This window comes from Cannabis sativa, chromosome 1 (genome assembly GCF_029168945.1).
Source record: "Cannabis sativa cultivar Pink pepper isolate KNU-18-1 chromosome 1, ASM2916894v1, whole genome shotgun sequence".
Taxonomy (NCBI): domain Eukaryota; kingdom Viridiplantae; phylum Streptophyta; class Magnoliopsida; order Rosales; family Cannabaceae; genus Cannabis; species Cannabis sativa.
The window spans coordinates 6,501,537-6,527,084 of record NC_083601.1 but is presented as its reverse complement, the minus strand read 5'-3'; the positions used below and the strand labels follow the sequence as shown (position 1 = coordinate 6,527,084).

At 32.2% G+C, this 25,548-nt stretch overlaps 1 protein-coding gene across 1 annotated transcript; it reads left to right on the top strand.

Annotated features, from left to right (window-relative positions):
* The first annotated feature begins 976 nt into the window (after positions 1-976).
* Positions 977-3,163, top strand: LOC115703600 (glycerol-3-phosphate acyltransferase 5). Its single transcript, XM_030630830.2, has 2 exons — positions 977-1,703; positions 1,995-3,163. The coding sequence occupies exons 1-2, from the start codon at positions 1,134-1,136 to the stop codon at positions 2,910-2,912; spliced, it is 1,488 nt and encodes a 495-aa protein (XP_030486690.2). The 5' UTR covers positions 977-1,133; the 3' UTR covers positions 2,913-3,163.
* Positions 3,164-25,548: the final 22,385 nt, after the last annotated feature.

The following is a 25,548-nucleotide window of genomic DNA, read 5'->3' as shown; positions in this document are numbered from 1 at the left end:
GACATAGAAAAAAACTAGCATAAAATTTAGTATACGTGCCTCGCACGTAGTTTTTGCTAGTATAATATATATGTATATATGATGGAGACCTTATATAGATTACTACACTCTGCATCATGTTAACTCCTGTATCGAACGAAAATAAAAGAAGGAAAACCTAAGTAATTAATAATGTTATATATTAAATAAATGTATATACATATACATAAGCATTTCAAAGAAACCGCGCATAACCCGCCATGCATTTACATAATATACTTTTATTTGGATGGGACAGAATCATAAACTTGACCTTTATAATTGCAACTATTTTATTTAGATTGGACAACTCCAAATAAAACCATTAATTTGCACACCGATTTATGTTTCTTCAAATAAAGTACACAGAAGAAGAGATCATGTCGAGATCAAATCAGAAGGCTTGATGTTAAGAACACGAAAAGAAGAGGATCGAGCCATGGAGATGAAGAAGAAAAAATAGGAAAGAAAAATTACAAATTAAGAAAGAGAGATTATTTATATCGATCATGTATATTCATGAACCTTCACCAAAATTTCCAATACACAACGTACGCGGGATTAAATATTTTAAGCAAATTAAACATTTGGCAGTTAACAGTTATATACATATATATATAAATATAAATATATATATATACATAAATAGAGGTCAGCTTATGAACAATTTATGGGTGTAGACATAGATCGATATACGGTCAGCTTAAAATATATATATTAGATGCACTATTTGGTGTACACGTGGAAAACTTATAAATTTCAAAACATTTGCAAAAGTTGTTGGTGTTAAGTAATCAATATTTGCATATATTTACGTGGCGTATAATCCTTGTACTTTTTTTCTTTGTAGATATATCAACCACTAGACAGTATACATATATGCACACACAAATATAATATATGTATAAAATAAAAAAAATTGAACCAAAATAAAACTATATAAACAGGTAGTTGTTAGGTTGTAAACTGATAAACTGCCTGTTTCCCTTTATTCAAAACTTTCTAACCCATAAAACCCTTGTTCTCCCTTCTCTCTTCTCTCCAAACAAACCAAACACATTGCATATATTCCTACAAACCTAAAAACCCACATAGACAAAAACTAAACCCTAATAATGGATTCATCTCCATCATCAGTTGTTTCTGAGCTAGAAGGAGCTCTTCTTAAAGACCCGGATCCCTTTGCTTACTTCATGTTAGTAGCGTTTGAAGCCTCAGGTTTGGTCCGGTTCGCCTTGTTGCTGCTACTATGGCCGTTGATTCGGTTGATGGAGGTGATGGGGATGGGCGAAGCGGGACTTAAGCTAATGATATTCGTGGCGGTTGCTGGAGTTAGGGAGTCGGAGATTGAGTCGGTTGCTAGAGCTGTTTTGCCCAAGTTTTACATGGATGACTTGGACATGGAGGCTTGGAAAGTGTTCAGCTCTTACGACAAGAGGGTTGTTGTGACCAAGACGCCGAGGATTTTTGTAGAACGGTTTGTGAAGGAACATCTAAGAGCGGATGAGGTCGTTGGCACTGAGTTGGCTGTCAACCGATTCGGGCTCGCCACTGGTTTCGTCAAATCTCAAAACATCACCTCCCATATAAATGAACGAGTTTCTAACATGTTTGAGGATGAACCTCCTTCTGCTGGACTAGGAAGCCCATCTTCTGTTTTTGCATCGGTTCTATCTGTATGCACGGTTAGTCGTCACCATTACAATCTTTTACTTATTAAGAGAGTGCATGGTCCATATCCCTGGTTTAGAATAACTATATATTAGTAATCTATATAGAATTTTTTTTAGGGGCTTTTTCTAATTTTTATTCAATTTCATAACATGTCCAAGACTCTCTTATATATATATTATACTATTACGAGTCTTACTAAATCAACTATATCTAGTAGCAATATATTATTATTAGTGTAATATGATATTAAATATAATAATCAATATTTTACTAATCATTTTGTGAACGTACACCAAACACAGGAACAAATTTATCCACCATTCATTACAAACCAAAGGCAAGACAACTCCGTCGTCCTCCGCCCACTTCCCGTGATCTTCCACGATGGGCGACTCGTAAAGCTTCCAACTCCGTCGACAGCTCTCCTAATCATCCTATGGATGCCCTTAGGCATCCTCCTCGCTGTTATTCGCATTTCCATCGGCTTAATACTACCAATGTGGGCCATTCCCTACGTCTCCCGGCTTTTCGGAGGAAAAGTCTTGGTCAAAGGCAAGCCACCACGCCCTGCCGCCCCAGGAAACGCCGGCGTACTTTTTGTATGCACTCACCGAACACTGATGGACCCCGTCGTCCTCTCCACTGTCCTCGGCCGTCGCATCCCAGCCGTTACCTACTCCATCTCACGCCTCTCCGAAATCCTCTCTCCAATCCCTACCGTCCGTTTAACCAGAATCCGCCACGTTGACGCCGAGAAAATCAAGAGAGAGTTGTCCCACGGTGACTTAGTCGTTTGCCCCGAAGGAACGACATGTCGTGAGCCTTTTTTGCTGAGATTCAGCGGTCTTTTTGCCGAGTTGACAGACCGAATCGTCCCTGTGGCGATGAATTACCGGGTCGGGTTCTTCCATGCCACAACCGCTCGGGGTTGGAAAGGCCTCGACCCGATCTTCTTCTTCATGAATCCTAGGCCCGTTTACGAAGTCACGTTTTTGAACCAGTTACCGACCGAGGCCACGTGTTCGTCGGGAAAGAGCCCGCATGATGTGGCAAACTACGTTCAGAGAATTTTGGCCGCCACGCTAGGGTTTGAATGCACAAACTTTACGAGGAAAGACAAATACAGAGTTCTTGCTGGTAATGACGGCACTGTTTCGTACACTTCTTTGGTTGATCAGCTCAAGATGGTGGTCAGTACCTTTAAGCCATTTTTTCATTAGTAGATTGGCCACAAATAAATATGGACCCCTATTTATTATGTTCTTTGATTTTTTTTTTTCTTTTTTTGTTTTTGTTATGTATATTTTTGGGTTTGATTTTTTGTTTTTGGTTTGATTTCAATTATTTATTTTGTGGAACTGTTAAATAACTTATGTACCAAAGGTGTACTTATTGTTGATGTTACTTATCATTAGTGTTAATATTTTGTTATCCTTTGGACTTATATTAATTTATAGGTTAATTAGCAATTTTTTTCCCTGAACTTTGACATGTACTAAATCATGCCCCCTGAATTTTTTTTGCCGTTAAAAATTCCTCCTGAACTATTAAGATTATTAAATTTAAGAACTTTTATCTAATTTTAGTAAAAAAATTCTAACATGGATAAAAGTTCAGGGGACATGATTTAATACATATAAAAGTTTGAGGGGCATGATTTGGTAGATACCAAAGTCTGGGGAGCAGGATTTAGTACCTGAAACAGTAAAATTGAATGAAATTAGACAAAAGTCCTTAAATTTAATAATCTCAATAGTTCAGGGGAATTTTTAACGGCCAAAAAAGTTCAGGGGGTATGATTTGGTATATGTCAAAGTTCGAGGGAAAAAATTGCTAATTAGCCTAATTTATATAAGCAAGTAATATACATTAGTTTTGTAAAAAAAAAAAATATTATTTTATTTTTGGATAACTACATTAGTTGACTTTAAAATCGATTAATTAGTTAATTTATTACTACTATTATATATTTATAGATTTTACTTTACTATGTAAATCAAGTATCTAATTTTGTTTGACACTACTACAAAACAAGCTTTTAGAGGTAGTTTTTCCAGCTGATTAATAATAATAAGAAAAAAGAAGCTAATCGACGCCATAGAAGGAGATGGGAAATAATAAGACACATGGCATCAATTATTTTGTAATAACCGACACCCTAGAGTGTTGAATTTTAATGAAAAACACATATGTAGTCAGTTATTTTGTAGTAACCAATGAAAGACACATGGCATTGGCTGATGTGTGTCCCATATGGTGTCGGTTATTACCAAATAATCGACGACAATTATATAACCCTAATCAACTCTTCCTCCTCCTCACTTCGTCTTCCCCCCAAACAAAATAACCAGGAGCCCCTTCACAAAACTCTCGCCAACCACCTCATTCCATCCCCCATTTCTTTATTTTCATCCGTTTTTATCTTTTTTTAAAAGATTTTTTTTTTTTTTTTTTTTTTTTGCATTTTTCATATCCAAAAACATATCCTGAGAGTTTAATAATCTTTTCTTTAATTTTTTAGTGTAAACTGATCTTAGAGGTAGTGATTGTGGTGGTTGTAGCTCCAACTCACGATATTGGTAGAGAAATCGTTGAATCTCAATGTCCATTAAGGTATAAATCTAATCTCTAATAATTTTAGTAATATACATTGCTTTATTTTTTATTTTGTAATAACTTGAGTGCCCACGTTGTGGGAGGCGTCATATGGGCAAATGTTGCCCCAGGGCCTATTTCCAATGTGGAGTGATAGGCCATTTGAAGATAAGCTAAAGGATTGAAGCTAGGAAAGAAGACCCTATAGTTCCTGCTTAGGTGTTTGCCATGACCTAAGTAGATGCAGAGGTTGGTCCTTCGACTGTTACAGATGAGATTTCTATTAATGGTATTATGTTTACTATTCTGATTAATTCTGGTGGTACACTTTCGTACATTTCAAGGAAAGTCATTAAAAATTTGAGTAGACCAAGTGATGTTAGTGGATTTTGTACTTAATTTGTTTCCTACTGGAGAAATAATAATCTTTAGGAGGTGGGTAGATCTCTTCCAGCATTAATGGAAGGGAGAGAATTGTTAATGGATCTGATTGAACTAGACTTACAAGACTTTAATGTGATTCTGGGAATGAACTGGTTGGCCAAGTATAATGCTACCGTAGATTGTAAGAGAAAGATGGTGATATTTTAACCAAAGGGTGAAACCCCATTTGTCTTTATGGGGAAGGTTTAGGGATTTTACATTCCTATGATATCAGCAATCAAGGCCAATGATTTGTTACGAGGGGGATGTATGGGATACTTGGCCAATGTATTGGATACCAAGAAGGATATACTAATGGGACTAAAGAAAGTTCGAGTGGTGTATGATTCCTTGATGTGTTTTTGGAATAGTTACTAGGATTTCCATCGAAGAGAGAGAGAGAGAGAGAGAGAGAGAGAGAGAGAGAGAGAGAGAGAGAGAGAGAGAGAGAGAGAGAGAGAGAGAGAGAGAGAGAGAGAGAGAGAGAGAGAGAGAGAGAGAGAGAGAGAGAGAGAGAGAGAGAGAGAGAGAGAGAGAGAGAGAGAGAGAGAGAGAGAGAGAGAGAGAGAGAGAGAGAGAGAGAGAGAGAGAGAGAGAGAGATTTTGAAATTGAGTTGATACTAGGGGCTGAGCTAGTTTCTAAGGCCCGGTATAGAATGGCACCGACAGAATTGGATGAAAAAAAGTCTAGTTACAAAATATGCTTGATTTGTGGTTTACGAGACCGAGTACTTCTCCTTGGGGTGCACTAGTTTTGTTTGTCAAGAAGAAGGATAGATTACTGCAAATGTGCATCGATTATCGAGAGTTAAACAAGTTGACAATAAAGAATAAGTATCCTTTGCCAATGATAGAATATCTATTTGATCAACTGCATGGAAAGACTATCTTTTTCAAGATTGATTGTCGATCTGGTTATGACCAATTAAGAATGTTGGGTTTTTGTGCCCTAACTAAACTCTATTTCAATATCATCTTGAATTTTCATTTATCAATAAAGGAACAAAATTATTTTATTACTTGTTTAATATAATGCTTGGTTCATATGTTTGTTTCATGGTCATTTATTAGATATATCAATTCTACTAAATCTTTATCACATTGTTATTCTTGATTATTGTGTTATCTATACAGTGGAAAGTAATCAAGATTACGTGATTAAACTTTAGTCTCACGATTTATCAATACATAGGATTTACATAGATATGATAATCAACAATGTTGTTTACTTACACTTAGCTAGTAGTATCTCTTTTCCAAGGTATTGGTAAAGTAAGCTTGTATTGGATGTATTATTATACATCGGACTGGACCGATATTCACATGGAAATATATCATAAACTGTTGAAAATTATTTTACCAGGATCTTAGATCTACTCACAAGTATGTTGATTTAACAACCTAAATATGAACTTCTAAAACGATAGAAAATTAAACACATAAAAGTAAGAGAAATCTTACATTGGGTGCAGCGGAATATATGTCTCCTCCCACTCAGATCTCTAACCCTTGATTCCTTTCTATCGCAGAGTATAATCAAGATCTGAGCCCGAATGTCCTTCTTTGTTGTCTCTGAATTCTACACAGCCTTCCTCACTATGATTGAGGTATTACTTGATGTGTGTGGGCACTACTCTATCACTCATAGAATTTCGAAAACAGAGAAGGTAGAGAGAGAGAGAGAGGGGGAGAGAGTGGCAGCTTGAAGAGTTTTTGTGTGAGAGAAAATTCTGTCAAAAGTGTTACAAAAACTGAAGCCTTTACCTTCTATTTATAGAAGACCACCTAGGGCTATGGTTGAATTACTTGGCATTAAAAAATTGAAAAATCAATGTGAAAAGGTAAGTAAGGTGGCCGGCCTAGGCATTGTGGAAACAAGGCTTGCCACTTTTCCAACTTTCCTTTTCCTACATTGCTAGTTTACTATTTTGTCAAAACCTGCCAATTCCTTTATTCAACCACATAAATGTCAAATCTAATTATTTAATAATTAAATTTAATTATCAAATAATATATTGTCATTTATTTATTAATAATAAAACTAATTAAAGTTTCTCAATTAATAAATATGCCCTTCAAAATCTCTATTTACTGTTTTGCCCTTAATAAGTGATAAATTCTCAAATAGACACAGTCTAACTTGAGAATTATAATTGATTAATTAAAATCAATTAAATGAGTCTTACAAGTAATATTGTCTCAACTAGTGGGGGGACCATGGGTCTATATATCCGAGCTTCCAATAAGCTGATCAAGAATTTACTACTTAAATTCACTGACTTATTAATTCTTCGTTGAATCCACGCATAGAACTTAGAATTGCACTCTCAGTATATAGAATGCTCTATATGTTCCACCATATAGACACAACATTAGTTATCCATTGTTATAATCCTAATTTAATCAATGATCCTCTATATGGATGATTTACATTGTAAAGGGACTTAATTACCGTAACACCCTACAATGTATTTTATCCTTAAAATACTTAACCCTGTATAAATGATATTTCAGTTAAGTGAAATGAGTACTCCACCATTTATCTTCATTTGGTTAAGCTCGAAGGAAATCATCATTTGCTTACTATTCGCCAGATAGAAGCTATAGATTCCATATTTATGTTAGCGGTCCCACTCAATTGCACTACCGTGTTCCCAAAATGTACGTATCACCCTGACCCAAAAGTAGGCTTAACTAACAAATCAAAGAACACGAATAATACTCTTGAGATTGAACCTAACCATATCAGGATTTAGATCATTTGATCTAGGATCAACTTAGTGATATTGAATTGAATAGATATTACGGTAAGTTTTATAAATCTATTTCAAAGTTCAATATCGGTCCATTCCAATGCATACTCCATGCATCCAACCTGAGCTTTACTTTAACCAATATTCTGGAAAGAACATAGCATTTCTCCAAATGCAAGTAAACTCTGTTGTAGATTGTCATATCAGTAAAACCCAGTTTTCTGATAAATCTAGGAATCCTTTATTCACAGTCATGTTTACTTTCCACTGTGTTGACAACATAATAAACATGATCAAGTATGTGAAAAGGATTTGGATGAATTTATAAATCAAATAGACAAACAATTGATAAGGTGAACCAAAACATACACAAATGAATGAAAAATACTTCTGTTACTTTATTGATATTGAATAATCTGGATTACAATGGAGTTTTATTTAGGGCATAAAACCCTACATAAACATACCATAATATTTTTTCTAGGTAAATATCACTTAGTTTAGATCAATGATATCAATCCTGAGATGATTAGGTTCTGGTTCAAGTGTATTATTTATGTTCTTTGACTTGTTTGTTAAAGTTGACTAAATGGATCTTTTCAATACTTACATCTTGGATACATGGTAGTACAATTGAGTGGGAGCGCTAATCATATATACAGAATTTATAGCTTCTATAAATACGTAGAAGTGAAACGATAACTTCTTTCAAACTTACTTAAGTGAGATTAAATGGTAGAGTACGCATTTCGGTAATTATATTAGTTTACTAAAATATCATTTACAATGAGCTAAGTATTTTAAGGATAAAATGTATTGAGGGGTAAACGGTAAAATTGCACATACTCGATGTAGATCATAAATAGAGGATCAATGATTATTTGAATTAAAATATTGGATAATTAATAGTGTATCTATATTTAGAATATATAGAGCATTTTATATAATTAGGAGTGCGATTCTGAATCTATAGTGGAGTCAGGAGGAACTAATAAGATAGAGAATTTACTTGGTAAATTCTAGAACTAATTATTGGAAGCTTGATTATATAGGTCCATGGTCCCCGCACTAGTTGAGATAATATTAGCTTGTAGACTCAATCTATGAGCATGGTTATGAATTATTTTAATTAAAATGATGATTGTTTGATTTGGATGTGTTCATGTTAGTTTATGTGTTTAATTGATGATTGATTGTGAATTACAAAATTTTTTATAAAAAATAATATGATTTTTGATCTAGAATTATTTTATTTGGATAGTTTGGGAAAAATTAAGCAAATTACTTTTTTTTACAGAACTTAAATTCGATTAAAATTGAGGATGCTATGATTTTTTGAAAATTTTGAAAATATTATCCTAAGATTACACTCCCCTGCGCACGTGGACGTAGGTGAACCTCGATCGAGAGTACATGCTTTAGGACAAAGCGTGTTTGAGGTTCCTCAGACAAGCTCATTGTTAGAACCCCCTACACGCGCATCCCATGCTGCATGCATCCTCCTCCCTTGATCACGCAATTCAGTGTCCAGCTTGTCTATGTCAGACGAGTTCTAATTGTTGATCATAAAGGATACAACAAATTGGTTGTACTCATGAGATAAACTATAGAGAAAAAATTAAATTCTTTGTTCTATTGATAACAAAATTCCCAGCATGGTTGCTTTTTTAGAATTTTAAGTTCATCATAAGCAAGTGTGAAGTGATACTCTGACCAAGAATGATCTTCGCACTTTCGAGTTCATTTGCAAATGCGTTGAGTAAATGAGAATTGGGGTGAGGATTGTTAAACATCATTTTGATAGCTACAAATATCAATGAATAGAAATCAATTACTTGGTTCAATATAAATTCATACACATACTCAGAAAATAACAAGGATTTAAGATATGTTTATAAAAATACCAAAAATAAAACATATTTAAATTATTTTGCAAGATTTCGAACAAATCAATATCAATGTCTCGTTTTGGCGAGAGTCAAAGATATCATTTCTTGAATAGAGTAGTCAGCTCATCTAAAAAGACTCCATTCTAGCAACCTTTTATATATTCGATCGAAAAGAGAATCTGATGTTGTCCCATTTAGGCAAGAGTCAAGGTCATTCCTATTTCATGAGCTTTTATTATTATTTCATACTTTGTAAGCCCTACTCTTAACAATCACTAATTGGGTGATCATTACTAAGAATAAAATATTTATAATAATACTTATATTTTAAGATTTTACAGTGTTAAATTGCTAAGGAATGAACATCTATTGTGGATGAATCTCATTAAAACAAGAATCATGTAGAACCAACAATGGAGATCGAATGTCTTATATTAAAGTTCATTATTAAAAAAATATATTTTTAATTAATTATTTATTTTAATCTATTTATTTCAATTAATAATAAAAATTACTTAATTTAAGTTGGTCTAAAATTTATTAAAATTATTTTTTTTAACTTTAATTTAATTTCAAAATTAATTTCGAAAATCCTTATATAAAATAAATTAGATATATTTAATATTTTAATTAAAATATAATAAAATAAATATCCTGAAAATATCTAATTTAAGTTGTTCTAAAATAATTAAATTTTCAACTTAAATATAATATTCTTATTTAATTATATATATAAGTAATCAAGTCTCTTGAACAAATCAACTTAATTATTAATTTTTAAAAAATATTCTAATTTAAGTTGGCAAAAAATTAATTAAAATTAATTTTTAACTTAAATATATTTTTTAAGAGAATCTAAATAATTAAGTATCTATAAAAATTCTACTTAATTATTAATTTCTTTATTAAATTGAATAACAGAAAAAAAAAAACATATAGTTTATCTTGAATTTATTTCATTAAACTAAGTGTATTTTTCTTAAATTAATTTCAAAATAATATGATGAAAAATAAATTTCATATATTTTAGAATTAATTATGTTGCTAATCAATTTTAATTAGGTCAAACTAATATTATTAGCCTAATACAATTATTTAAATAAGGTAAATGTGCATTCACAATTAGGGTTATTCATGTGAGGAATGGTTGTATTGTATTCAGTATGTCGTACCCAATACTAATGGCTCCTAACTCTCACACAAGTCCCAAAAGAGAAGAATTTAATCTTAAATAAATAATTGTTATTAATTGAATAAGCTCAATACTAGTTGGGCCTAAATAAAAACTATGAAAGTGATCTTTTAATTTTAGCAACATAGTCCATTTTAATTCTCAAAATTAAATGAGTTTTCTATATGCATCTAGACCCAAAAGCGAACATATAGGCTCATATACACACTCATTTGGATGGACCATATCATGTTACTAGATTTATACACAAATGAAAGAAGATTACAAAATTTATCTGCTACAAATTATTTATTTGATCTATTGACAATTGAACTATGATTAAAATTAGATCATTGGATCTATCAACAAGTTAATCATAATAATTTAAATCAAATAAAAATTAGATTCATTAAAAAAAAGTTTTGAATAAACAATAAATAAATAAACATGTAATAAGATAGGATAGTTGATTACAGAATTTATTTAATTTAAAATAAAATATTAGTTTAAAAAAGTAAACCCAAAATTCAAAAATTATAGTTTTAACAACCTTAAATATCTTTTCAAAATTATCATTTAACTTTTCAAAATTATATTATTTTTAAAATATAAAAATAATTATCTAACAAGATAAAATGATAAATAATTATTATTTATTTAATCTCATAATTTAAATTTAAATAAAATAACTAACTTTTTGAAAACTTAATAAATATCAGGTTGGTTTTTAAAATTATCCAAATTATCTTTTAAATAATATCATATTTTTCAAATAAAGTCATCATATATATTATTTAAATAAATGAAATACAAAATATTAAACCTTATAATTAATATAAAATAATAAATAATCAAAATAGTAAATTTATTATATCTATTTTCAGGCTCAAAATATACTAACATCTAAAATTAATCAAATAAATAATAATTAATTTTAAGCGGTTAATTAGTTTTGAAATTTGAAAAAAAAAGAATCTTCACAAAAAAATCTACTAAAATATCGAAATTAAAATCCATAAAAAAATTAAGATTGAAAATTGGTAAATTTTGCAAGCAACACGGACAATATACATTACATATTGTCCACGCGCGGAAGGAGGGCTCGTGATCGATGGAGGAGGCACATTCAACCTGGGACACGCACGTAGAGGGGTTCAGACAAGGAGCTTGTATGAGGAACGTCGGACACGCTTCTTCCCAAAGCTTGTCTCGACCGAGGTTCACCTACGTCCACGCGCGTGGGGGAGTGTAACCCTAGCCTGATATTTTTAAAATTTTCAAAAGATCAGAACATTCTCAATTTTAATCGAAATTAAGTTCTGCAAAAAAAAAAAAAAGTAATTTGCTTAATTTTTCCCAAACTATCCAAATAAAATAATTCCAGATCCAAAATCATATTATTTTTTTATAAAAAATTTCGTAATTTACAATCAATCATCAATTGAACACATAAAGCGACATGAACACATCTAAATCATACAATCATACAATGATCGCTAGCTTTACAGCTAAATTTAAAAGTATATCTCCCCAAATCTCCAATGATTTAGGAGAAAAGTATGAGGTAGAAAAGAAGCGAGAGCAAGAGCAAGACAACTCAACCTAAAAGGTACATTGACCACCTGCCCGGTGCAGGCATGGCCCTCAGAGCACCTAGGGGCAATAGAAGCACGATGAATAAAGGTCAGTTTCAAAGCTTCTAAAAAAGAGGCTAAACATGAAACTCCAATTGTTGGCATCAGGCTAGCACACAAAGAGTGGGTTGAATACCTAAACATACACCAAGACTCTCAACTAGTCGTAGGTCATGCCCTAGGTGAATACACAACTTAATGTAAAAAGATGATGGCCTATTTGAGCTAGATTCAAGACTTGTTAAGTCAACTCAAAGGTTGTACTAAATGGCAAGTCCCCAAAGAAGATACAATATCCGATGTAATCGCTCGACTGGCCAGCAATGCCTTGGCAGCAGAGGCAAACTTGGTAACCGCTCAGTTCTTCAAAGAACTAAGCATCCCTATTTCAAAAGAAATAGAACATCTTGACAACCATCCAATATGGATGACACCCATGCCAGCATACCTCCAAACAAAAACCTTGCCAAAAAGTAGGGATAAGGGGAATAGCTGCTGGGTGTCCAATCCTGTTCAGCGTAACACATAGACGTGGTATCCCAATACCACCTCTAAGATGTGTTACAAAGTAAAAAGTTGAACATCTATTGACAAGAGTGCATAAAGGCTCTACGTCAATCATGCTAGGGGTAAAGCCAACAGAGTGTAGGTAGGATCAAACTGTCCTAGACTGTAGCATCAACCTGGCTTCCAAAAGGCTGGCTGACCACAACCTTAGTAGCCTAGCCGACCATGGAATCAACAACCTGGTCGGCCACTACCTCTATAGGCTAGCTGGCCATAGCCTTGTGCAACTGGCCAGATAATGCTCCCTCAACTGGGCTGGCCACTTGGTTTGTACCCTTGCCGACCTGATTCGCCAACACCCTGCTCTCATACTTTTGGTCTACTATGACCAAGAAGTAAACCACATCTTGCTAGCAGAATCCCTTGACGAAATAGAAGAAAGAAGAGACCAAGGCAGCTAAAGTGGCATGTCTGCCAGCAAAAATTGGCTAGGTACTTCAAAAAACAAATCAAGGAAAGGAAATTCTTTGTAAGAGACTTAGTGGTCTGGAGAATATTCCTTGATAACAAAGATCCTGCAGCAAGCATGTCTAAACTAAACTGAAAAGGTCCGCACCAAGTTACAAGATAACAAGAAAAGGTGCATATATAAAAGCTTGGCAAGTATGACAAGAACTTTGAGTTGGCTCTTCTACCAAAATACTGGAATGGAGAACATCTCGGTAAGTACTCTCTCTAACCAACTTGTACTCATCAATAGTGGTTCCTCTACATGTTTCACCGTGCAGGATTTTATAAAAGAGCTAGTACCCATAACTTTTGAGCATGGCCTCCCATCGCTCTTCAGCGATGGCCTCTGCTTTGCATGTCAGGCAGGGGTAGCCAAAATGTGATTTCAAAAGTGGACATTAAATTGTAAGCTTTTGTTATACGCATGACTAATTGTTTCTAAACCACTTGCTAAAAAGATAACTTCTTAAAGTTATTCTTTTTCAATTCCACATGCGTACACCTAGTAGCACCTCCAAGAAAATTCCTAGGAAAGCTCTATGAAACATCGTGAATTGCAAGTGACCAAGAGACCTTAAGTCTACGTGTTCACTTGGGGGCCACCCACACCGTACAAGGCAATAAACTAGCATGGAGAACTTATGCAGAGAAATTTTAACGCCTAGTATAAGCTACTAAACCTACCTATAAGTAAAGTGCAAGCATACTTCAGATTGGCATAAAGAAAAGTAAATCTGGATACTTACATGTCAAGGCAATAAATTATATGTCCATAATAAAAGGCTTTAAGGCTAAACAATAGTAGTGCTAAAAAAACAAAGTGCCTATACGCCAAAACTAAGAACATGAAAGCCTTAAGGACGAATATGAATAACAAAATTGGTTCAAATGCATAAGGCCAAGGCCCCTCAAGAACCATACAGCCAGAGAAGAGCTGAACAAAGTTCCTATAGGAACCACATACCAGGCTAAGTCTCTAAGGCAAGGCAGAGTTCCTTGCAGGTTCCAAGCCAAAAGGCAAAGTTCCTTGCAGGTTTCAAGACATAAACAAGACTCTAGTCAACCGTACCCAAGAATACTTGCCAAATAATGTCATGGTACAAGGCTGGGTATCAGTAAAGTACGGTTTCAAGTGTAACAACTTGGACAAATATTGAGTCTTCAGTTGAGCATTTGATTATAATAGACTCAGCATTAAGTTTCATACAAAGTTTCTAAGGGAACTACGTATGAGACTAAGGTTTTATATGCCTACAAGGCCATGACATGATTCTTGCCGAGGTCAAAGGAGGATAGAAAACTGGCCACCTGCTTGGAACCAAGGCCTAGGCCAGCCAGGGTTCCCAAGGTTTGAGAGGGTTGGCCAGGGTCCCATGACCCAGCCAAGAAAAAGCTAGGGTCCCCAAACCCAAGCATGAACCGACCAGCTTTCTAGGGTGAAACCTTAAAACTAGCCAGCACCCATGGAAAAACCCTAAGGGTGGGTCTCAAACAAGATCCCTAGGGTCGGCGAAGGTTAGTTTTGAATTAAAATGTATGTTTTTCAAAACTGAAATGTGTTCTTCGTGACTCAAAAAGTCAAAAATCATAACAAAGGCAGAAATCAGATCCTTTTCGTCAGGAAATCACACATTATGCATTCTAAAACTATCATGCGGATCAAAATACCAAAACAATCTAAAATGAGAATCAAAAAGTTTCTAAAAGCTTAAAAAGCTTGAAACTTATCAATGCCAGATTTAAAGAAGAAATGTGAAAGAAAAGAAGATGAGGCATACATGGAGAGATAAGATCAAAGATCTAAAGAAATGCCATGTGAAAAACTAATACTTGGGCAGACAAGGCAGCTCGATAGAGGCTACTACAGGAAAGATAAAAGCTAGAAAGTCCCTATCTGACTAGATGTTCGAATAGGGACTTGTGAGGAAAATATTATCCCAAATTTTATCCACCTAACATGGCATGTCCATGTAAGCCAAGACTAAGGACGTGTGGAATACAACCTTGTCAGCAGTAGGATAAAGTTTCCTTACAAGGCATGGCAAAATTGTCAAGCAACAAGCCAAAGGGAGTACATAGGTCGGTCAGGAGAAGCTTGTATGGTTGACCAGGGTTTGAGCACAAGCTGGTCGGCCAAAGGGTGATTGTCAGACCATAGAGGGTCCGTTCGACTAAGGAAGCCTGAGCTTTGCAAGGGAAGTTGTACTAAGGCTGCGCAACACATGCAAAGGCTAGCCAACACTTGCCAAAGCTAGCAGGCACTTGGTCAGCTGGACCCGGGCAGGCACTTAGCTAGCCAAACGCTGGCAGACACTTAGTGTCCAGCCTGCAGAAGCCACTTGGCGTGCAGCCTGCAAGCTGGTAGCCACTCGAGATAATTAACCCATAAAATAGGGGAAAAGTATTAGCTATTTACCTATTTTTAAGGGATTACTAACCTACTTATTATTTATTGTTTTATTATGTAACATATAGCTATTTTTCCAATTTTTTAGGGATATTAGGTTATTATCCTCATGTAAGCTCTCTTATATAAAGAGCATTAACCTAACCCTAATTTCTCTAAGTCTGTAAGCTCCTTAAAGCTCTCAAGCTCTAAGTTTGAAACCCTAGCTCTACCTCTCTAATAATTCTACACACCCAAGGCTCTCTCTCTCACTTGAGATTTGCCTACTTAATTCTCATATTGTAATCTTAAGAGACCCAATTTAAATTCCACAACCCTTGTGATGTGAGTGGCCTTATCTCTGGTATTAATAAAACTAAAAGGGGAGTAGGTCATTACCTGCTAACTAAGGGGACCGAACCTCTATAAAAGTATTGTGTCTCTTTTACTTTCTTGTTCTTATTGTGTATGCGTGGTAGCATCAATAATAAATACGACTCTGCTATCGGTTGGCCAAATTAAGGTCAACATACATAAGGAAATAGTTCGATTCCATGGTGCCTCGAAGTCGATTGTTGTAGACCGTGATCACAAATTTACTTCTAAATTCTAAGAGAGTCTACATAAAGCCATGGGAACCAAGTTGAAATTCAATACAACCTTTCATCCTTAAATATATGGTAAGTTTGAGAGAACCATTTGTTGGAATATGTTTTACAAGGATCTAGATTTAGTAACAAGTATTTTTCATTAACATCCTAACATGAATTTCTAAAACAATGAAATTAAACACATATAAAGTTTAGGAAACCTTACATTGGGTGCAGCGGAATAATATGTCTCCTTCCACTCAGATCTCTAACCCTTGTATCCTTTCTGTCACAGAGTATCACTAAGATCTGAGTCTGAATGTCCTTCTCTTCAGTTTGGATTCTTCACAATCTTCCAGACTATGATTGAGATACCACTTGATGTGTGTGGGCACTCACTCTATCACTCAAGGTTTCAAAAAATTGAAGAAAAAAAGAGGGAGAGAGAGGTTCGGCTATAGATAATAGGATAGGAGGCTCAATTTTTTTGAAGGCAAAATTTCTGAATTTCAATCTCTTGTTAAGTGTGAACCATCACTATCTATTTATAGGTAACCACTAGGTTTAGGTTAGAAATTACTTGGCATTAAAATAATGAAAAAATAATAATTGGAAAAAGCCTCACAAGTGGCCGGCCATAGTATTAATGGCCCCACTTGGTATTTTGCAATTTTGACAATTTTAATTTCTATTTTCTCAAAAACGCCAATTTTCCAATTCTAACCATTTAAATGTCAAAACTAATTATTTAATAATTAAAATAAATTATTAAATAATATTGTCATTTAATATAATTATTAATTAGACATAACAAAGTCTTCCAATTGATAAATAAAACCTAGAATCTCTTTTCTTCACAATTTAGCCCTTGCTTAGTGAAAATTCATAAACTAGACATAGTATAATTTTAGAATTATAATTGATTAATTAAAATCAATTATCTGAGTCTTACAAGCAGTATGGTCTCAACTAGAATGGGGACCATGGGCCTATATTACTGAGCTTCCAATAAGCCGAACTAGAATTTACCAAGTAAATTCCCTAACTTATTAATTCCTTGTTACATCCACTCTTAGAACTTAAAATTGCACTCTCAGTCATATAGAATGCTCTATATGTTCCACCATATAGATACGCTATCACATTTAACCATCGTTATATTCTCAATAATCAAAGATCCTCTATATAGATGATTTACACCGAGTAGGAATAAATTTACTGTTTCACCCCTCAATGTATTTTGATCCTTAAAATACTTAGCTACCTGTAAATGATGTTTTAGTGAACTAAAATATAATCACTGAAACAAGAGCTCTTCCATTTACATCTGTTTAGCTAAGCTCAAAGGAAATCATCATTTAACTTCTAAATACCTATAGAAGCTATAGATTCCATATTTATGTTTATCGCTCCCACTAAATCATACTATGATGTTCCCAAAATATACGTATCACCCTGACCCAAAAGTAGGCTTAACTAACAAATCAAAGAACATGAATAACACTCCTAATATTGAACCTAAGCATATCAGGATTAAGATCTTTTGATCTAAGATCAACTAGTGATATTGACTTGGAAATATACAACGGTAAGTATTATAATATCTTAACTAAGTTCAATATCGGTCTAGTCCAATGTATATTCCATACATTCGAAGCTAGTATACTTTGTCAATGTTCTGGAAAGAACATAACACTTATGTAGAATGTAAGTACACTTCATCGCTGATTATCACATCAGTGTAAATCCAAAGCACTGATGAAACAGGGACTTTGTCTTTCGAATCATATAATCACAATCACATTCCACTGTGTTGACATCACTATAATTGTGAATGACTATATGTTATGGACTTAACTGATTTTGTATATATATATTAAACCATAAACATGAAAACAACATGTAAACATAAATGACTTCTAATCTTTTATTGATAACAAATCAGATTAGATTGTAATGGGTTTTATTTAGGGCATAAAATCCCAACAAACTCCCACTTGCACTAACATAAAACAAGTTGTGCATTTCAATCAATCTATTGTCTTGATCTTCAGATCAATTGTAGTATTTTTGACTCAACCCAAATCTCTGGAACCATGTTCATAAAACATTATGCAACATCCTTTACTATATGCATTACTCATCAAGGGTTACTGAAATCCTTACTGCTTATAAAGTACATCTGAATAAACAGAAGACATATCTCTCATTCCTTTAAATTATGAAATAGAGATAATACAATGTAGAATTTTCTTCAGTTGAATAAATTTATGGTAATTCCGAATTTACGAAGTTATATATCTTCACTGATGGAGCTTGAATTATCATAGATGGGTTTTTACACTCTTCTAGAATAACTCCTCCACCCCTAGAGTAACCACCATCTCGAATTCTTTATCCGTTGGTTTAGATATAAGGACTACTAATATATACATCCTTATTATCTCACACATAAGTCACATTCATAAATCTCTCTTGACTGTCTCTTAATGTTCCTTGTTTGATTACATCTCAGATAGCTCCCACTAAACAGCAGGTGTCTGGTTAAATTATACATAAAAGTATATTTAACCTCTTACTATTGTTTTGAGGGATATCTAGTTGTGACATATTATCTTAGTCTGAAACTGTAAGTTTCTTTAAAACTAAGTCATCAACATAGCAATCTAGTATATTAAATGAAGTGTAAATTACTTGCTAGAGATTAAGTAATCAAATTGAGATACCATAAAATTTTATGAGGATTAGGAATTTTTTGCCCAAGTCATTCGAATAGACTATGCAAGAATTCTACTATCTTATTTTCATAATTCTGATAAGTTATTTCTATCCATATGAATGGTTAGATTTACTTTCTCAGTAGTGTTCTTAAGTTCCTATCACAAGTGTCAACCAAATGAAGATGGCTATAGAATTTTAAAATTCTCCCACTCAATTAAGATAGTGTGTTACATTGTCAAAGAACTTTATTGGTATCAATTTCTATTACAACAGTAAATATAAACTGGAACATAAATCAAGATCAAGAATTTATTATGATAATTGCTAATTCATTATATTACATCCATGTTTAAAAATATGTGTGACAAAGAGTACTGTGGTATAATGAATATAGTCCAGATTTCAAAATAAACTACATATTTCAATAGTATAGTCCACCCCTATGTATATAGAGATTATGATCCACCCCTAAGGGATATAGAGATCACGGTTCTCTAAGTGTTATAGAGATCATGTGGAGTTATGAATATAATCCAGAGTTCAATAGATATAAAAGATCGTTGAACTGCACATTATTCTAAACTTTTTCCACCCCTTTCAGATCAAAAAGATCTTTCTATTAAACAAATTCTTAATAATTGTATTAGAATTAACAATTATTTATAAACATAGAAATGAAATTCTAAGTGATTATGTAGTATTAACTCTTTGAAGAGTTGAAGATACTATAGAATTTGTGTCAATAATAAAAATACATATACATACAATCATTAAAACATATAAATATAATTGGTACTAGCATACACAAGATAAAGTAAATGAAGCTCGATTCATAAATGCAATTGCCAAAATAGAAAACTTTATTAATAAAATTCTCTAAAATTAAAGGAATTGTCTGGAACAATATGAAAAATAGGGAATAAATTCCCAAACTAATAATTGAAATCCAAATTGTTTTGAAACTAAAACAATTAATTCAAAATTTAAAAAAAAAAAAGACCTTTATCTGCATCTTGGACTATCTCCACCCTTCTGTCCAACCATCCGAATCAACTCGCAAAGATAGCATCCGAGTTCAAGCAGCTGGAGCTGTAATAAGAAGAAAAACTAATAAACATGGTTAGTAGGTCCATAATTAATAATTCAAGTGGATAATAATTCACTAAAACACATCAGTTCATAGGAAAAGAAATACCTTGTTTGTTTACTAGAAATTTAGGACATTGGGGTTTCCAGTGTCCCTTTTCATTGCAATAGAAGCATTTTCCTTTTGGTGTATCACCAGGAGTAGCAGCCTTTTTCTTTTAACTGTTTTCACAGCTTGAATAGGCTTATTGCTATTCTTCCATTTCTTCTTGTTCTTGGGTTTTGAAGTAGAGGCAAAGTTTGCCTCAGCTTTAATCGCCCCATTACCATTTCCAGAATTATGAGGTTTACTCCCTTTCTTCTTCGGTCCTCCAATCAAATTTTCATATGTCTGAAGGTCATTCACTAACGTGTGAAAGTCTTGTTCCTTCTTATTCATGACATAATTTGAAGTGTAGGGTAGAAAAGCTGGAGTCAGACTATTCAAGATAACACTTACTTGAGTTGTCAGATCCATTTCAGCTCCATGATTTTGAGCTTCCTGGAAATAACTTACCATCTGGAGAAGGTGATCACGCACGTTCTGATGAGGTTTTATCCGTGCATTGATAAATTTCTTTGTCGCATCAAAGCGAGACTGAATTGATGCCATTCCAAATAGTTCAGTTAACTGTGTCATGATTTCTGCAGCCGTGATAGTGTTTGCAAACCTTGTTTTCAAGGTGTCAACCATGTTAGAAAGCATGAATTATCGAGCTTTGTTGTTAGCAATCTGCCAATGCTCGTACTTCTCTTTTACAGCTTTGGTTGCATTGTCACCCGACTGTTCAGGAGACGGTTCAGTTAACACAAACAAGACACTTTCACCTATAAGAGCAATGTTAATGTACTCTTTCCATTTAGGGAAGTTAGATCCACTCAACTTGTTATCAGTCAACATTGACAGCATGGGATTGGTCATTGTCATATTGAATACTACAAATAACAATAAATAGAAATCAAGTAAGGTTTAACACAAAATCTCATTCAGAAATTATTAGCAAATAACAAGTAGGAATGACAAGCGAAAATACTAAAACATACAATCCTAAATAATTTCCAAGGTTTTCAACAAACTGATATCAGTGTCCCTTTTAGGCGAGAGTCAAAGCTAACATCCGTTGAATAGAGTTGTCAGCTCATCTAAAATGATAAACATTCTAGCAACCTTTTATTCGATCAAGATAAGAATTCAGCGTTGTCCCGTTTAGGCGAGAGTCAAGGCTATTCTATCTTATGAACTTCCACCATTGTTTCATACCTTTGTAAGCCTTATTAAAGTCGCCACCATTAGGGTGATCCATACTAAAATAAACACTTAGAAAAAGTACTTATCTTTCGAGATTCTACGGCGTTAAATTGCTAATGAACGTTCCTCCATTAGGGAAGATTACTCACTAAAACAATAACTATGTAAAACCAACAATGGAGATCGAATATCCTAATAATAATAATAAAGCTCATTATTTCAAATGTATTTTCTTCTAATATTTATTTTAATCTATTTATTTTAAACATATATTTATTTAATTAAAATTTCCAATTTAGAATAAAATTCTAAATAAAATTTAAATTTAATATTTATAAAATTATACTTAGATGGATATGAAAATAAAATGAATTATTTCCATCTTGGTAATAATTTTTCAATAAATATTAAGAAAATTATTCAATTAAGTTGTATTAATTTAAATTAATTTGCAACTCAAATTTAATTTTCTATAAATATATATTGCATTTCAAAAAATTAAATTATATATAATAATACAATTTTCGAATTGCTCTTAAAATAAAATAAAAATTAATCCTAGAAAAATTATTCTAATTTTATGTTGGTCCAACATTAATTTAATAAATAAAAAAAATTAATTTTAAAGTAAAATATAATTTTCCTATTTAATTAAATATAAAGAAAATTTAATATTTAAGTATCATGATAAAATCAATTTAAATATTAATTTTCTATTTAATTAAACACTACTAGAAAAATACTTCAAGAAAAAACAGATAATATCTATCTAGACTTTCATTGACTAATTAATTCATTTTCTAATTATAATATATTTTAATTCATTTATTTTTAATTAATCATTAAATGAAAAAACCATTGATTTAAGTTGGTCCAAAATTAATTTAAAATAAATAATTAATTTTCAACTTTAATCTATTTTTTTTTAAAAAAATCAAAATATCTTGCATAATAAATGCAATTTCGATAATAATGATTAATAAAATAAAATAAAATATATATTTTTAAAATTATTCAAACTTAAGTTGTTATGAAATTTAAAAAAAAAAATTCCAACTTAAAATAATTTTCTATTTAATTAAATATCATGAAAATAATAATATTTAAGTATCATGATGAAAATCAACTTAGGTATTTAATTTTCAATTTAATTAAATGTATTAAATTCAAGAAATAAATAATTAAGTATAGATGAAACTTAATTATTAATTCTAATATAATACTAGAAAAATATCCTTTATTTAAATTGATCCAAAATTAATTAAAATAATTAATTAATTTTCACTCTAAAATATTTTCCTATTTAATATTAGAAAAAATAACTAGTACTAGAAATAACTATCTAGAATATATTTCAATTAACTAAATATTTTTCTAAAATTAACTTTAAAATATTAAAATGAAAAATAAATTTCATATATTTTAAAAGTGAATTATGTTGCTAATTCAATTTTAATTAGATTATACTAATATAATTAACCTAATACAATTATTTAAATAAGGCAAATGGGTCTTCACAATTGGGGTGGTTCATGTGAGGGAGGGCTGGGTCCAGTATGTCGTACCCATTGTTATTGGCCCCCTAACTCTCACACAAGGCCCAAAAGAGAGGAATTTAAACTTTAAATAAAAAATTGTTATTAATTGAATAAGCCCAATTCTAATTGGGCTTAAATAAAATTTCCTAAGTAAAATTTCTTTTAGCAATCTAGTCTATTTACTAAGTAAAAACTTAAATGGGCTTCCTATATGCATCTAAGCCCAATAAGCTAACACATAGGCTCACACAGGTCAAATGATTTGGATGGACCCTATCATGTTACTAGGTTTACACTGATAAAAGAAATTGCAAAATTTACCTATTACAAATTATTTATAATATCTATTGACAATCGGACTATGATTAAAATCAGATCATTGGATCTGTCAACAAGTTAATCATAGCAATTTAGATCAGATAAATAATAGGTTTGTAAATTTTTTTTGAATATATACAATATAATAATTAAACAATACAAACAAAAACAAGTAACTGATCTGGAATATCTGGAAAGTAAGCTAAAATATCTCAATTTTAAAAATTAAATTTTAAAATAAATATCTTAACTAGAATTCAAATTTAGGTTGTTAGAGAATATTTGAAAAAAAAAAAAAATTCAACAAACTCCTAAATTTCCTAAATTCTAACAAAAATTTAAAAATATCTAACCAATTTTTCAAATATCAAGTTTATTCAAAATTTAAATTTATTTAAAATTTCTAATAAGATGATATAATAAAATATCTGAATTTTAAATTTAGATATTTCAAAATTATATTATAAGTCTTATAATTTCATAAATTTAAATATTACATAAATAAACTAATTGAAAAATTAAGATATTTTTATATGGTTAGAATATTTTATTAAAAATAATAAAATAAAACTAGTTTGAAAATTTATGGTGTTGAAACCTTAAAATTTCTATTCAAACCTAAACTAACCAATTTTTCAAATTTCATGTTATTTTTGCCAAAATATACTTTTAATAAAAAAATATCTAATAAGATAAAATGTTAAACCTAACATATTCCTAATCTTATAATTTTAATTAATGAAATATATTTTGAAAATAACAAATTTGGAAAAAAAAAATGATATGGTTGGCAAATTTTGAAAGTAGTACAAGATTATTTTAAAAGATAATATTTTAATATCAAAGTAAGATCATTTAAAATTAATCAAAATAATATGAGATCTTATAATTAAAATAAATAAAATAATCTATGTTATCCCAAATTTTGCACTCTCACGTGGCATCACGAGAATGGTGACACGTGGAGCCCAATTAGAGCATCTGCTCGGAACGATAGACCAAACAGGATGCCTCGTTGGCACATCTAGAATGAGATATTCAGCGAGCCGTGCAGGGCAATCAACACTTAGCGAATTTAGCTTTCGCATCATGAGTCATCAGCTCAATCCCTACAACTCAGGGATCAACTTACGTGGATATAGCATACACACGATCCCACTATCAGTGTACTCAGCCTAAATCCCACGATCCTTGCAATCAGCATTGATCACACGATCTTTCTGTTTATGCACATTGTAACGAGAGAGGAAACTCTTCCTCCTCAAGTTTCTCAGCCCTATAAATAGTGAGGAATGTTCACTGGGCAAAGGGGGGAGAAATTAGAAGTCGATACGCAGCTAAGCTAAGACTACACTATTATCTAAGAATTATATATTCAGAGATACTGTTGTAAGAGCTATAAGAAAAGGAATCTTCTTCCTTGTTCTTAAGTCAATACAAATAACGAGGATTAGGCTATTACCGAACTGCTCGGGGCTGAACCTCTATAAAATCCTGTGTATTATTATTGCTTTATTATATATTCATTACGACATATCGTTTATCGCTTATCAAAAAGACTCATTGTTGTTGGCTAAAAGCGAAGTCGACAATCTAAAATTTCAAAATTAACCATAAGGCTATTTTTGTGAGCAATCAAATTTTCAAGATTCAAAGCCTACTAATATCTAAAACTAATTTTAATTAATTAAAAAAATAATAAAAATTTGTTTTATTTTGACAATTAGATTTTTAATTAAAAATTTAGATTCTACACAAAATTCTACCAAAAATTGGCTTTTGTTTCAATGAAAAACGACTTTTGAATCAAAAGTTATGACGAAAACGAATTTGAGGCACAAGGGTATGCAATGCATACCCCTGCGCGCGCGGAAGCTAGGAAACGGCCGAGAACAGAGGCTGCAAGCAGCCTCATTTGACCGAGGGACACGGGCGCGAGCTTCCCTTCAGACAGGGGCTGTGTCCAAGAAACCTCGGTCAGCGCCTTGTCTGAATGGGCGCTATCTGAGCGTCCCAGACCCTGTGCGCTCGCGTGAGTGTTTCAAATCCTTATATTTTCATTTGACTTCGAAAAATCGTATCTAATTCAGAAAAAAAAATCCAAATTAGGTTCTGAAAAGCCTAAATTTATTAATTTTCGTTTACTTTCCAGTAAAAATAATTCCAGATCGAAATAAAAGATATTTCAGTAACAAACATTGCGATTTCTAAACTATCATCAAATAAGCACATAAACCACATGAAACCATCCAAATTAATGCAAATCATCGTTTTAATTCATATTTCATGAAAGTAAATCATTACCATGGCTCTGAGGCCAGTTGTTGGAATATGTTTTACCAGGATCTAGATTTACTAACAAGTATGTTTCATTAACATCCTAACATGAATTTCTAAAACAATGAAATTAAAGACATATAAAGTTTAGGAAACCTTACATTGGGTGC

Bases quoted from the DNA above. Each gene is read 5' to 3' on its own strand.
- LOC115703600 (XM_030630830.2), top strand. From the start codon at position 1,134: ATGGATTCATCTCCATCATCAGTTGTTTCTGAGCTAGAAGGAGCTCTT. The intron at 1,704-1,994 runs GTTAGTCGTCAC...CACCAAACACAG, and splicing joins CGGTTCTATCTGTATGCACG to GAACAAATTTATCCACCATT.